This window comes from Pieris brassicae, chromosome 1 (genome assembly GCF_905147105.1).
Source record: "Pieris brassicae chromosome 1, ilPieBrab1.1, whole genome shotgun sequence".
In the NCBI taxonomy this organism is placed as follows: Eukaryota; Metazoa; Arthropoda; class Insecta; order Lepidoptera; family Pieridae; genus Pieris; species Pieris brassicae.
This window is the reverse complement of record NC_059665.1, coordinates 18,632,023-18,646,845: the sequence shown is the minus strand read 5'-3', so window position 1 is coordinate 18,646,845 and position 14,823 is coordinate 18,632,023. Positions and strand designations below refer to the sequence as shown.

General features: G+C 32.7%; 2 protein-coding genes across 2 annotated transcripts; one reads left to right on the top strand and one right to left on the bottom strand.

The window, feature by feature from the left end:
• Positions 1 to 198: 198 nt before the first annotated feature.
• On the bottom strand, positions 199 to 9,377 carry LOC123712545 (protein regulator of cytokinesis 1-like). Its single transcript, XM_045665704.1, has 13 exons — positions 9,170 to 9,377; positions 8,787 to 8,986; positions 8,169 to 8,519; positions 7,700 to 7,848; positions 7,355 to 7,522; positions 6,819 to 6,991; positions 6,195 to 6,342; positions 5,372 to 5,500; positions 4,925 to 5,061; positions 4,711 to 4,818; positions 3,844 to 3,976; positions 2,605 to 2,718; positions 199 to 2,272 (listed from the first exon to the last, which is right to left on the bottom strand). Exons 1-13 carry the CDS (start codon positions 9,202 to 9,204, stop codon positions 1,922 to 1,924), a joined length of 2,196 nt encoding a protein of 731 aa, XP_045521660.1. The 5' UTR covers positions 9,205 to 9,377; the 3' UTR covers positions 199 to 1,921.
• Positions 9,378 to 12,872: 3,495 nt separating this feature from the next.
• LOC123711449 (cation channel sperm-associated protein 1) lies at positions 12,873 to 14,207 on the top strand. The gene is made up of 2 exons (XM_045664054.1): positions 12,873 to 12,905; positions 13,274 to 14,207. The coding sequence occupies exons 1-2, from the start codon at positions 12,894 to 12,896 to the stop codon at positions 13,865 to 13,867; spliced, it is 606 nt and encodes a 201-aa protein (XP_045520010.1). The 5' UTR covers positions 12,873 to 12,893; the 3' UTR covers positions 13,868 to 14,207.
• The last annotated feature ends 616 nt before the right edge of the window (positions 14,208 to 14,823 follow it).

Genomic DNA, 14,823 nt, shown 5'->3' with positions numbered 1-14,823 from the left:
TCCCCGGTGAAGGCGGTATTTTACTAATCGGTGTTTGGCTATTTTTATTATTATTGGCCGCGTGGCTTTTAATTTATTGTTAGCTACGGTAATTGGATCGTCCGGATCCGTTAGTGTATGTCGAGGCCTAATTTATGAATTGGTTTAATTTTTCTAGTAACTAAGGGTTTTAGAAAAATAAAAACATTGCTATTATATTACAAATAATTTATTTACACGGAACTTGCAAAATACATGGCGGCTAACGTTTGAGGCGCTTAAGATATAAAGATGATATAAGGATAAAACATAATAAATAGGTACGCATTGTAAAGATTACAAAGAATGCCCTTGATACAACTAAAGTTTATCCTAAAAACTCCAGGTGCAACCTAAATATGAGGCTAAAATTTGTGGACGAATTCGATATTTTGCCAAATAAATTTTAAAAAATCAAATATATTTACTTTCAAACATTCCTAAGAAATAAGCCCAGTATAGTTACCGTAGATAAATTGGCAAGATTTCATACGCGATTATTTGCTACTCTATATTCTCGAGAACAGTAAAAGCAATAAAAACAACGCTCGAAACAGAAATGTAATATGAATGCGATTCTTGCCGATTCAGGGGCTGATGCCAATAACTAAATTAAAAAATAAACAAACATACAATGGGAACGTTTAATACTCTTAGCTTTAAGTACTGAAGCTGCTATCAAAGAGTGGACTAAGAAAAAATCACATAATCTAAACTACATTCAAATGTCAAAAAACTTAAAGTAAAAACATTAATGATTAAAATAAAAATCTCAAAAGTCGATGGGCGTTTACAAAAAAACTTAACGTAAAATAATCCGAGTTATAGGTACAAAAATATAATAAACATATTAAATACCTACCTATATCTGTAATATGGAGACATCCATCATATCGGAGAAGACAAGAGAAAACACGCCAAACATACAGATTTATTTTTTTAAATGTCCTGATTTTTTAATCTATATTCATCAAACACAGTCAATTGTCATTATACCTGTTTGCGTTACTGTCAAATATAGAATTGAGAATAATATGGACTATTTACCGTTTTGAATGCGACAATGCAAAAATAACGATACATAATACATAGAGATTAGAAAAAAATTTAATGAGATTAACTTAAAACAAATTTAAAAATCCCCCGTTACTGAAAACTGATTTATGTTTACTATCATGTCATGTCTGCACGCTTACCCTGTAACTTCAACAGCGATTCCGCCCAAATCGTCGTTGATGTGTTTGATATTTATAACATCAGCCCTACATACAACTACGTGAAATTGGGTTTTATCTAGTGATATTCTATTAGAATGAATATTTGAAAAATATTGGTTAGATTTATCGCCATCGGTTTTACATAGTAGCACCGCTGTAAAGACTTTCAATAACGGGGGTTTTCTAAATTCATCAAATATATACAACCACCTTACAACCATCTAAGAAAACCAGCATCAATCGGATTGAAAAACCTCTCCGGTTTATTTATTTACCACTACTCCTAAGGAAATTATTACCAATTTAAAAACTCTAGAATTTTATTTTTAAATAATTTTGGACGTTGTAATGATTTAAAGATACAATGAATCTCATATAAAATAAATAAACAAATTACTTAGGTTTGTTAAGACAAAAATGTTTAGGCTCTCCGAAGGAGAATACCAATACTTTTAAAGCAGCCCAAATTTGAGTTTCATTATAAATACAATAATTTACTTTCAAAAATAACTTCTGAAGACACAAACAAATACCTTTTAGAAAATATTTTATAAAAATTGCCAGACCAACTTACACATTATTTTTTCATATTTTCCTCTTTCGGAACTTCTCAAGTGGGATTGCCTAGTCCCAGGCAATCCCACTTTGGTTGAAAAGATTGAGAACATACCTAAGGCCATAGTGGATTAAATAAGGGGCGGTAGGTTCTTCGCTCTGACCAGATGTGTTTGTGACTTGGACCGTCCAACACTATTCGGTGTCGTCTTCAAATGCATATTCTTAACAACATTGTTCTTTGAACTAAGCGGTGTACGGGGCGTTGCGAACCCATCAAGATTCAACTTTGTGGCTGAGCGCGTCAGGCGGTTGGGTGTAACAAGTAAACTCGAGGGATTTGGGGTGTTTTCCTTCCCTCTTGGAGTATGGACCGCATTTCTGAGTACAGTCTTGGGAGTCTCAACTTTGATGGTTACGATATCTTTATCGACGTTGTGCGCAACTGAACTTCGACTGATTTGTTTAAGATGGATGCCGTCCTAAAGAGAAATGTTTAAATAATAAAATTGTTCAAAACAATAAAACTAATTCTAAAATAATCGTTAAAACGTAGCAATAAATATAGTAGTCACAAAAATCTAGGTGTCAAACTGGGAAGGCTGTAAACATATTATAAATGCAAAAAAAAAAGGTATTAGTTTAGATATAAGAATTTATTAAGATATAAACGAAAACCGATTGATTTGATACATTTTGTTTTGATAAATCAAAATTATTTATTCAAATCGCGCAGAATAATATTTTGTACGAGTCATACAAAATATCAACACACTTTCTAACGCAATACGCATTCCGAGTTATCATTTCTTACCCTAAAATCCGTGTAAGTCGTGAGCATAGTAGACTCTGCCAGCGGCTGCTCATCTCCAGATGTAGCTTGAGTGACATTCACCGATTGACGATTGGAACGTCGGCGGCTAAGTGACTGCAAAACAACATCTTATTAGCGGGCCTAAGTAATGTGAAAGTCTCAAGTCATCTCGTTTGTGCACTGTCCAAATTATCACAAAGAAAATGGTTTGACAGTTAATAAGAATTTATTTGTTAACTGATACTGTCTGACTAGATACTGTTGGTAATACTAGCAGCCCATCCCGGCTTCACACGGCAGCATATTTTTTAATGTTTTGGAAATAAATGTAGCCTATGTAAATGATGCGTTCAAATAATGAAAGAATATTTTGTAATCTGTCAAGTAGTTTTTTAGCTTAATCCTTGCATACATGAATTTTCTTCTTTAATATATTAGCATAAATACACATTGAGGATGATTTCTTGATAACCCCGAGAAAGGAAACACAGATTAAGTATAAAATTTAGAGTCCGGACTTAGCCCGAATTTGATCTACGACCAGAAAGCTGATCACATATTTTAATGTAAAAACAATATCAATAAAACAGACCACAATGTGTCCATCGCAAGGCCCATTGACGACAACAACAATCTTAAGAATTGTACATATTCTGAACACCCTAAATGAAAGTTGGTGAAACAATTTTTATTTATAATGAACAAGTCTAACGCATACGGAATAAGTAAGCTTCAAATAATTCTACATTCGCTATAAAAACAACTTCAACAAATACTACTACTAAAATAATTCTAAAGCAATCTATAGAAATCTATATTATTTAGTGAAGTGTCTCCAGCTCCGAGTCATGTACATAGAAATTGAGCAAATTAAACCATATTATCAATTTATTTCAATTAGTTTGATGGATAATATAAGTGTGCAACACAAATATTTAGGGTTTTTTATGTCCTATCATAGAAGTTATTCAGACCACTATGTGTAATTTTATATTATTTATTAATAAAAAGGAACGAATTGATATTTAAATTTATTTAGTGTTAATATTTAAAAACAATAAAGACGCAAAGGTTTCGTACTTTGTACTGTTCCTCGCATCTTAAGCGGTCAACATAAACCTATTTACATTGTTATAACTGTTTTTAGTTAAAGGTTTTGGAAATAAGTTGAAGTTATTTCTAACGTTTACTCGAAATATATGAAAACAGAGCTAGAGACAAATAATAGAATGCACCTACAGTACGCTTGTGCTTAAGAATGCTGCCATTTACAATGATCTTTGTGTTCTTGGCGTTTGGGTCGAGGTAGTCCAACTTCCGCTTCGCTTCACACTTGCCTTCTTCGCGAGCTGCCAAACGACCGCTCATGCGTCTGAAAGAATAAGTAAAATATTCAGAATCATGTTATTAAAAAAAGTCTAATTCTAGTTTGTATCTTTGTTTGTTGGTTGGCTCCAATTTAGTTTATTTCGCTTTTAAAAATATAAAACTGTCCGAAAAACAAAAGTAAAACAAGAGTCGTTTTGTTTCATATGATTAGACAGAAATGTTAAAGTACCGCAAGCAAAGATAAAGACATATATTTGTCACGTGTTACAGTTAAAGAAAATTCTAGATTTTCTCTGAAGGTTGATCCAATCTCATTTATTTATTCCGCATAAAGTTCGATATTACGTATAAGATGACGCTACACTAGTAAAGCAAGACAAAATATGAAAAAAAATATTAATAAAACTGGTTGTTTTCTATTCAAATTTGTCTACCATAAATAAAATAATTAAATATAACTACAATTTAGTTAGTTTATTTACATCTTCAAAGGTCAAAATCGTCAAAATATATCGATTTTTTAAAGTCGGCTACAACCATACAAGTCATACAGTACAAAAGCAATCAACTGCTACATGAATATATAATAACCGAGGACTATAATTACTTTTACGGGCAATGATGTAACAGTTCTTAATTTACTTTTTATGTAATGCTATACCTCGTCTGTCACAACACTACACTTCATTAGTTTCACAAACGAGCACTGTAAAGAAAAAAAAAGGTTTTGACCGCGGTATTTGCAAATATTTTGGGTTAATTACTTTAAATACTCACCTTTTGATAGAAGTAATAGCGGATCTCTTAAGCACGGAGCGGTTCGCTGTTGATATAGAGGTGGCTTTTGTAGCACTGCCCGTCACCAACTGGCGTTTCGTCGGTGGCCTGCAATTAACATTTAAATATTTTATATAAATATAACTCTAATCAGCCATGAAGGTGATGTTGGTGAAATTTAGTTTCTTGTATTCTTTCTTTTCTCTTCTCTTACCTGTTCCTATCGGCGGTATGCGCTAGTCCCGCTGCTGTACGGTTACGTTTTCCAAGGGGTGAAGTTGCCAAAGACCGGAAACTGGGTGTGGTTGGCGTCAACGCTTGTTTACGGGCTGACATTTTGTTTTGACGCTCCTGTTAAGGACGGCGGAATTCTAATTTATTTGCTTAGTTAGAAGATTGATAAATTTTAAAATCGGCATACTAAATAATTATACAAAATATAAATCATTAACAACTTTAAACAATAATTTAAAAAGCCTGTAACCCGTTTTTAATTAAGTAATCCATTGCAAGTTATAAACCCTTTTCAGATACTTTTTTCTATAACAATTTAATTTACAAACGTACTAAAAAATTACCATAAAATATCATTTCAGAATGAAATTCCTTTAATAACGAAAATACTTTTAAAAATATGTTAAATATTAATGTTGCCACTCACCGCCTTTCTATTCTCCCAGTCATCTTTCATAAGCTCCAGTAGGGGCTTCCCATCAATGGTAAACGTCACACCCGTCTCTTCTTCGTATTTCAGGACTTTCTCCCGAATTTGAGCCTCCACATTTGGCAGCTGGAAATATTAAAAAATATATCCTACTATTATTCCTAGCAAGCAAATAAAAAGCATTTTTACTAAAACATATAGTAGCATACACATTTCGATTATTATATTTTTGGTAGGAATTAAAAGCGAACTACATTGTATGTTTTTACTCCGCTTCGCTGTCCCTTCTTTTTTTTAGATCTGTATGTGTACTAGTGTACTTGCAACTTTACAGAAATTAGTTAAATAAAATTTAAATAGATAAAGTTCAACAAAAGGCTTTCACTATCATAGATTAGATATCATATCAGAGAATTTCGACATATCATACAAATAATACAATTATTTCATTTTACCTTATTCCTACAAGATTATTACAGAACTTCATTAATTGTAATATTACCATCATTGCTATCGTTTTTATATATTTTTGTTATTAATGGCTTCGAATCCACGGTGGTAGAGACAAGATGGCACGTAACGGAAAAATGTGACGCGTAACCCAAATATGTGACGGGAAATTTTTAATGTATATAATTGTAATTTTTAAATTGTATGTATGTATGTAAGATCACTTCAAAAAAATACTTTTTTATTAATAAATGTGCGGAAATAGAACGGTTGTGGCAGTTACACGAACTAATAAAATTCTTATTTGCAACCCTTCTCAATTTTTTTCTTTAATCTTAAGCAACTATAGGTCTCTTAAAATATCACTCACACTGCTAGCGATGGCCTTCCTCTCCCGTTCCTCCTTAAGCAGCTGCCCTCCGCGGTTGTTAAAGCGGCCAGGGGCCGATGCCCGGGACTCCAGCTCCGTCATCTTCTGCCACAGTCCCTTACGGGTCGCCACTAACTCATAAATATCTCTGTAGTGCAAAAATAACTCCAGTTACGTTACGAGTTATCTCATCCTTTCGTTATAAGGGCTAACTGGATTTTAATAAATTTTATTACATTATATAATATGTCTGTGGTGAGTGTGTTTGAGTCGAGTCCCAGACACCTCTGTAACTTGAGGATTCAGGATATGCATTTTGACTTAAATAAAAAAGAACTGTTCTGCTATTCAAATTAAGTTCACACATCAGTCACTTATTTAGAAGTACTTTAAACTTTACAGGTTTCTCTAATCAAAATATGCTGCCTTTGCTAAGTGTAAAGCGCCAGACAATTGAGTAAATATAAAAAATAAATATTTTTATTCTAATGCTCTTATTAAAGTCATTTTTACTTGTTTAACAATTTAAAGACCAGTGATGCTGTAGGAGATGAAGATCTTTTACCTAAACTACAAACATAATTGAAGGAAATTCACAAGAAAGAGATTAATGATATACCATACCTATGTTCTTCATAGAACTTGGTAATCTTCTCAAGGTACATCTCATGTAGTGCCAGTATATCTTCAGTGTAGTGGTCCACATGGTAATGTTGGAACTCATCCCGTTGTTCGCGAGAGTACATCAGGTTGTCCCACATTAGCTTTATCTTGGTACGGATATTTGCCACAAATACCTGTATTATTACATATTTTATAACACTGATGTTTTTTTATGATGATAAGTAAATTTATTAATTAAGTAAATGAAATGAATATGAGGAATGAAATAAGTTCTTTTATTTGGTTACTGAGCATAGAGAGGGAACTGGCATGTCTTAGACTCAATATAAAGGGTAATGAATGTAACTGAAAATACACCCAACTCTCTTAGGTTGGTGTCACCAGCAACACTGCCTATCACTGAACACATACAAGCTTGGAGTGACTGTGTATGAAGTTATACTATACTAGTCATACTATTTGTAATTTATGTGTATACTGACTCAACTTACATGCAAGGATCTAAATAAATTAATAAAAAATTAATAACAACTTACAGAAATCTTCTGCCGTTTGATCAGCTCACAACGTTTCAGTTCTTCCTTAAGAGCTGCCTCAGTGGGGGGGCTGCAGCCAGGGTGTGCTTGAAGAAAGTTGTCCCTGTAAATTTGGTCTTCCTCTAGGCATTCCCATAACCTCGCTAAACGCTCACGTAACTCCAATACCTACAAAATGTATGATTTAAGAAAAATATGTTAATATGTTGACAATAACAAATAAGTTTTTTTATATAATATATGCTGTTACCATAGAGACTGATTAGTACTCACCATTAAAACATAACATATTCAAAAGAAAAACAAAATTATATTCCAATATTAGGGTATGCAAAATATCCTCACCCTATTGTTAGTTTGTTCATATTTCTCCTGCAAATCTTGTTGAAGTTTAGCAAGCCTATCCATATTCATATCCGTTACTTTGAAGTCAACTGACAGTGATGATACAACCATCTGCTCAAATTTGCTTTGTGGTTTCATTTGCAACTTGTCTGTAATTTAAGAACCAGTTTTCCTGTTTTATAGATTTCTTGTATATATAGCACTTTTTATAAAAAGACATCCAGACTTTTTCTTAAGACTGGTGGTTAGCTCTATGTAAGCAATGAGTACCTAAACATTATAGACTATGTCATGTATGTCACTCAAACAACACCAAGTTTATGGAGGAAAAAGTTACAATTAAGTGAAATATTTGAAAAAGAAAAGTCTCATCATAATTAAAAAAAATTGATGAAGGAGGCAATCTCTTCACTTAAATTACTTTGAGAACATATATTTAAAATTGATTAAATATAGCTCTCACACTTACCCATAATGTTTTTTATCTCAACCTGTGTGTAGAGGAAGCTTTCCACCCTTCTATCCCTCTCAGCTTGCAGCACCTCTAAGTTATCTTTTAGCTGATTTAACTCCTCCTCTGATGGCAGTGGTATTTCTTGAAGTTGTTGCATAGTTACACCAAGTTTCTCACTCAAGTCCTGCTGCCACTCCATCAATCGTTCCATTTTGATCTTACGTTGCTTCACTTGCTCTCTATAACCAGCTATCTGATCTTCTAAATCTTTCTTATACTCATAAAGCAGGGTATCTTCTGTCATTGACTGCAACTCTATATTTATTGACAGACTTCTGCTCAATTCTTCAGTTTCTTCTTTTAAACCTACATAATGAAATTTAAAAGTATAGTATATGTTAATATAGTCATTTCCTTTAAATCATCAAATGTAAACTAGAAAATACTACATGACATAGAAATATACTATCAAGACCTCTTAATCTAAACATTATACATACTGATATCCATGCCTTGTAAAAAATAAAATAGTTTGTAATACCAGTTATTACAAACTATTTTATTTTATATTTTATAATAAATATTACTTTGATAATTTAATCTAGTTATTATATCTTAATAAGAATAACTTACTTTCAATTTGTTCTTGTAGCCGTTTCATTTTCAATGTTGTCTCTGTCATTACTTCATTGTGAAAATCTTGTTCGATTTGGTGTAACTTAATGATATTTGTAAATTTGGTTTTCTCATCAACGCCTAAGTGCGACCAATTTTCCCATAATCTACTCATTAGGTGGCGAAGATCTTTGGTTATTTTTTCAATAGTTTCATCACTAAAACAAACATACAATCTAAACATACAAAAGTAATAACGAGAAGCAACCATCAGTCATGCAATATAATTGCATAAATGATTCAATAATTGAATAAGTTTTATGTATTTATAGTAGAATTTAAAATATAGAGTTGGTAGAGAAATTAAAAATATATTAGCTATCTGCAAATATCAAACTTACAAATGTTTTTCAATATCCTCCCTCTTTACAGTCATTTTTAACAGAGAACACTTATCACTGTATATTAAAGTACCACTTCTAATGTTAAATATATGGGTTAAACCGTAGGCAATCAACAAAAAGACCACTTTATAGATTAGAGTTATAAACAATTACATTCACGACACGCCTCCAAAATTCGTTTTTAAAGTTTGAACATTGAGTTTTCAAAATTAAAACGTTAACGTCAAACTGAATGTATCTTTAATTCTATTGGTTACTGAAAATACCATAAACCAAAATATCTATTTTGTGTTTCGGTCGGGTGGCTGGGCATAGAGTATGGTGTTATTTAAATACGTAATAGATGGCGCTTAACTACTACACTTGATTTGGATTCACGAAACAGGTGGCGCATTTACGCGTATTATTGCAACTAAACACCTAAAACGAATACAAAATATGTACATACAAAGTTAATATAAAAAGTAACGATAAATATAACGCGATGCATTCATGTAATTTTATATTGTTTATTATCAATACATACATCTAATGATGTGTAAAATTAAATATGAGAGGTGAGGGTATAGCTAAATTGTAGTCCTATGGAAAACAATAATTTATTTTATTCCTAAAATTTATTAATTCATGTTAATTTTTGTCTGAGCCAGAAATATTGACACACACACGAATTTACTATAAGGCGCTGCATACAAAGTAACTTCTTTTTTGTGGTAACCCCATATTCCATCTATTTCGAACCACTGTACAACTTGAAAATACTACCAAATGCAGAAAATTATTTAAATATAGAGCATTTGATTACTACATCTTGTAATGACAACGTTGTATGTTAAGGCACGATTATTGCAAAACAAGGTAGGACCCCTGCCGCAGATCGCGAAAGTAAAATTACGGCACATTCAGGTAAAGATTTACAGCATTCCAAAAGATAATAAAATAAATTTATTTCCTAATTTATGATATATGGAGTTTCACAATGTTTGATTCCTGAAGAAACATCTGTTTCGGGTTCATAGGCATACATACTACTTAAACACATATAAATGGAAATTAAATTTGTTTAAGGAGATTAATATGAAAATAAAACTTGTAAATGTTACTTTAATGGTTCAAAATGTTAAAAGTATAAACAAAACATACGTACGTAGAAGAAATAACTAAAAATTGCATATAACTAAAATAAAATTGACTTACTTATAAAACTTGTTAGAAGTAGTTTTATTCGATTAATTTGTTTATAAATTAATTTATATGCGTTACAGATACCATCTTGAACAAATGTCCTTGCCTGCGCAGAAGCGATTTTTAGGAGTCCCGTGTCGATCGCGTGATTTGTAAAACAGTTAACGTTTGTGTCCCGCGCTGCGATGCGCCGACTTTCCCCCACTCCCTTGTTTAATGCTCAAGAAGTTTGCCGGTATCTGTATTCGATTAAACTTTGATTACTTATGAAGATTTCACTTACTTATCCATATATATTATACATATATTACACGTTATTTAACATTACATCGTACCCGAAGGGGTGAGAGATAGGCGAATGTAAAAATCATAAACAAGCTACAATACGCCCTAATGCTTTGATGTAATAAAAATAATAAAACTTTATTTCTTTATTTAACAATTTGATTTTTTACAAAAATCGATAGAACTAGAGTCGGCAACAATTTTACTTTACTTTTGTATTTTTATAATAGTTTTATCAATTATTTAAGGCTATGGCTGGCTTAACAGTTCCCTTCAGAATGAATCTGTTGCTAATTCAAATGCGCTACAATGCCCTTCTCCACCTGATCACGTAGAAATTATCGGGTCGAGTATTTGTAAACATTCCTGTTGGTAGTTCCAGCAGTTTTCTAAAAGGACTAATAGAGCTGCTATAAAGAAGTCATGCTAAACGTACAGTAGTAGCCGATGTGCTTCTTATACCCAGAAATCTACTACAACTTGACTACAACGGCTATCATAATCAAAACAAATAAATGAAAATCAGCTCAAAATAAGATTTTTCATGCAAATATTTGACATAAACGTTCTTCAAATGTTAGCGCTTACTTATGTTTAACAAATTTTGAGGGTTCTTATGAATGCTTTCCCCATTGGAATTGCAAATCCATCTCTATATGACAAGCCATTTTACTTTGCCTATACCAATTTATATATATATTAATACTTTTTTTCTTCTTATCTCATTGTGCAGTTACTAGGAACTATACATATTAAATTAGATGTCTATTAATAGACTTTAACTATATTTCATTATACACGCCGCCGTTGCAACTTTCACATAGGCGATACAATAAATCTAATTATCTCAGCCTACTTTACATCGTTTTATGCGTTAATTACAGTTCACAATACACTTTATTAAAAAAATAAAGTAAAAATACAAAAATGACCTCCTTAAGAGTGTTGCGTAACGAGACACGAATATACCGATTGAGGAATGGTAACTCTATATTTTACTTTATGCGGTAATATTAAACTTCGCGGACTAGATTTCACACTTTTCAAATTCGAGTAATAGTAGTATATTATGAATAGAAAAATTTAAGGAGTTTTTTTAATTATGAATTATACCTTCAAATGTCGATAATATAATCCTAACATTGATTTTTAATAAATCATAGCAAATACATATATGTATGTATACTTTATTGACTTAGTGTAAATCGGTTTGTTCCTAGATTAGCGTATATGTACCGGCGAGACAGAAAAGAAAAGTAAATTAAAAAAAAAAATTCTTATTTAGTTTTTTTGTGTTTTCTTGTTTATTACACATATTAAGTTTAGATAGAAAATAGCTATTAAAGATAACATAACAACTGTCAAATAGGGTTCTGAAGTCGAATATAGAAATAATTATGCCATATTTTGGGCAAATCACACATAATGTTTGGTTTATACGAGATACCTTCTGTAAGCTATTATTCACTATTTATATATATACGTTATAGAACGTGATTTACGTTTATGTCCTTCAAAGGAATATGATGACAGAAAGAAGAATACGCCTCTAAAAGTTAAAGGATTTTCTACAGAAAATGTTTCAATAGATTCAAATTTCGGTGACTAACTTACCCTAAATGATAACAGACAGTAATTTCGAGTCATGATCTTATTAAAGCATAATGAAATAGTCACTTGTGTGCACTTTTTACGAAATCAGCACTAAAGTAGGCCGATAATCTTCCGTAGAGAAACCATTAGAATATATTAATAAGACTGTTGAATATTGAATGTTAGAGAAATATTTAAATTATTATTTTTAAGGAATTTTTATTGGGAAATACATCTCGTGTTCCCATTATACACTAATAACATCGAAAGAAAATTAAGTGTACGAGGCGTGATGCGTATCAGATTCTCACACAGATTATTTCACAAGCTTACAATATACATTGTAATAGTATATAAGTTTTATGCATATATGACTATATGTAGATTGTAGAAGTAAGATAAGAAAGTACGTAAAAATGTTAACAGGGGAAAGTAAAATACTGTTCGAAATTGGCTTGAAATTTTGATCGTATTTGTCTATTAGCTTGTATCTATTGTTCCCAAGACGCGATCAGTGTGCCAATGTACTAACCGCACACGTAACAGCAAAGCAGAGCACTCACACGCCGTCGTAGTGAAACGAGTATAAAAGCAATGCAAATAGCAATTGCCGGCATTACCCTCCACCCTCCAGTGACGACCGCACAGCCTCACCAATATGAAGTACCATGTGCGTATCTAATCGTGATCGTGTTAAATAGTGCTTATTAAAACATCGTAGTGTTTATGCAAAAGCTATTAATTGCAGTGATTCATTATACATGTGTTCGGTGAAGCGGCTTTTTTCTTCCTGGAACCACAATTATTGCCTAGAACAGGAAGCCTTTCTCGTTACTTAAGACACTGTCAGGGTTTCTCACGCTATCTTTGTGAAACTTGTTTTCTGGGTTCGCTTCGTCAACATTCGCTTAATCCGATCGACGAACTTCCTTTACTTTTCAAAGCTATGTCACTACGTTTCGTAACATAAACACAACTTTGCATAACTAATAAACAAACATAACATGTTTGAAAGTTTATATCTCTTGTTTGTTTTAGATTTTCCTGGGATTATTCGCGGTAGCGGCCGCCTACCCTGGCCTCATTCACGAGGAGTCCCCGCAGCTCGACCACCAAGGCTTAATCGGAGAAACGGGACACCATCATCAGATCCAACACGAACACGCCAAGTCACACCAGTCCATAAAATTTGAACATTTCCATCCCGTCCCCGTGTACATCAAGAAGGAGCACAGCCATCTTCTGCACCACCCTCTCGAGAAGGGCCAAAGCGAGTCAAACTTAAAACAGATTCACCCTGAAACCCAACAAGCTCATGGTTACGGGCTAGTTCTGGAAGACCACAGGCTTAATACTGACCACCTCGCCGGTAACCTTGGTCATGGAGACTACTCAGCTGGTATAGAGCATGGAGGTATCCAGCATGGAGGTCTCGAGCAAGGAGGTCTCGAGCATGGATCTCTTTCCCAAGGGTTACAACATGGAGGCTATGAACAGTTTGCAGGAGGCTACGAGAGCAACGAAGGTCTAAAAGCTTATGCTGAAGCTCAACCTGAGTTGGGACATTATGGAGGTCAAATACAGGTCTCGGGAGGCAGTGAAGAAAGTCACGGATACGGTCACTATCAATAATAATATAGATATTACTCAGGGCACACAGTGAATTAATTAATCTAATTACATATGTAATGTCTTGCCTTTTGGTATTACTAAGATAAGTCTGTGTAAAAGCTTAAATATGTGATCTTCGTGTGAAACGTACCTGATCAAAACTGATTAGAAATTTACAGTGCAGAGCGCACATGACACTAATTTGGTATTATAATGTATGCTAAGTCAATCTATACTTGATAAGTGTTGGAAAATTGTGTGTTCCTTTCATTTGTCCCGAATGTTATGTGAATTTGAGTATTATAATGGGTTGACTCCCAGTGAATTTGTGATATGTTATTAAATTGTTAAATAATTTGTACTTTGATTTATTATTCCAAAAATCATCAATTAAACTATAGTTACAGTGAATTTTCATATTATGTCTGATTACAGTAAGACAGAGAATTACGCTAACAGTTCGGCGCTCTATGCGATAAACGCAGTTACAATTACATAAAATAGAAATTATCGACATAATTCTGAGACTGTAAATCTATCCATTTCACAATATGCAGAAGCCGGAACCTCGGCTAATGAGGATCGAGTGCTCATTGCCCAATCTTGTTTGAGATTTTAGTACGGATTGGGACATGTCATTATTAGTAACAGCGATTTCACAAATAACGATCGTTGATCTAATTGAAATGCTTTTAATGTATTTTAGTTTGAGATACATATTACACAACATATTGTGTATTTTACCATGATTATTAAATCGTGAATCGGTTGCGCATGAGTCTGTTTTCTTATAAATAATGCATGTAACTACATTTAGAAATTAGATATAATTAATAAGTGATGTAATAGAAGTCAATAGTCATTTTTGACGTGTCGTGCAAATTTAAAGTATAAAATTTATTCTACATGCATTTTTGAAAGAATCTTACTCTAATATACTTTTATAGGGTTGCGTGAAAGACACCACTTAGTGGCGA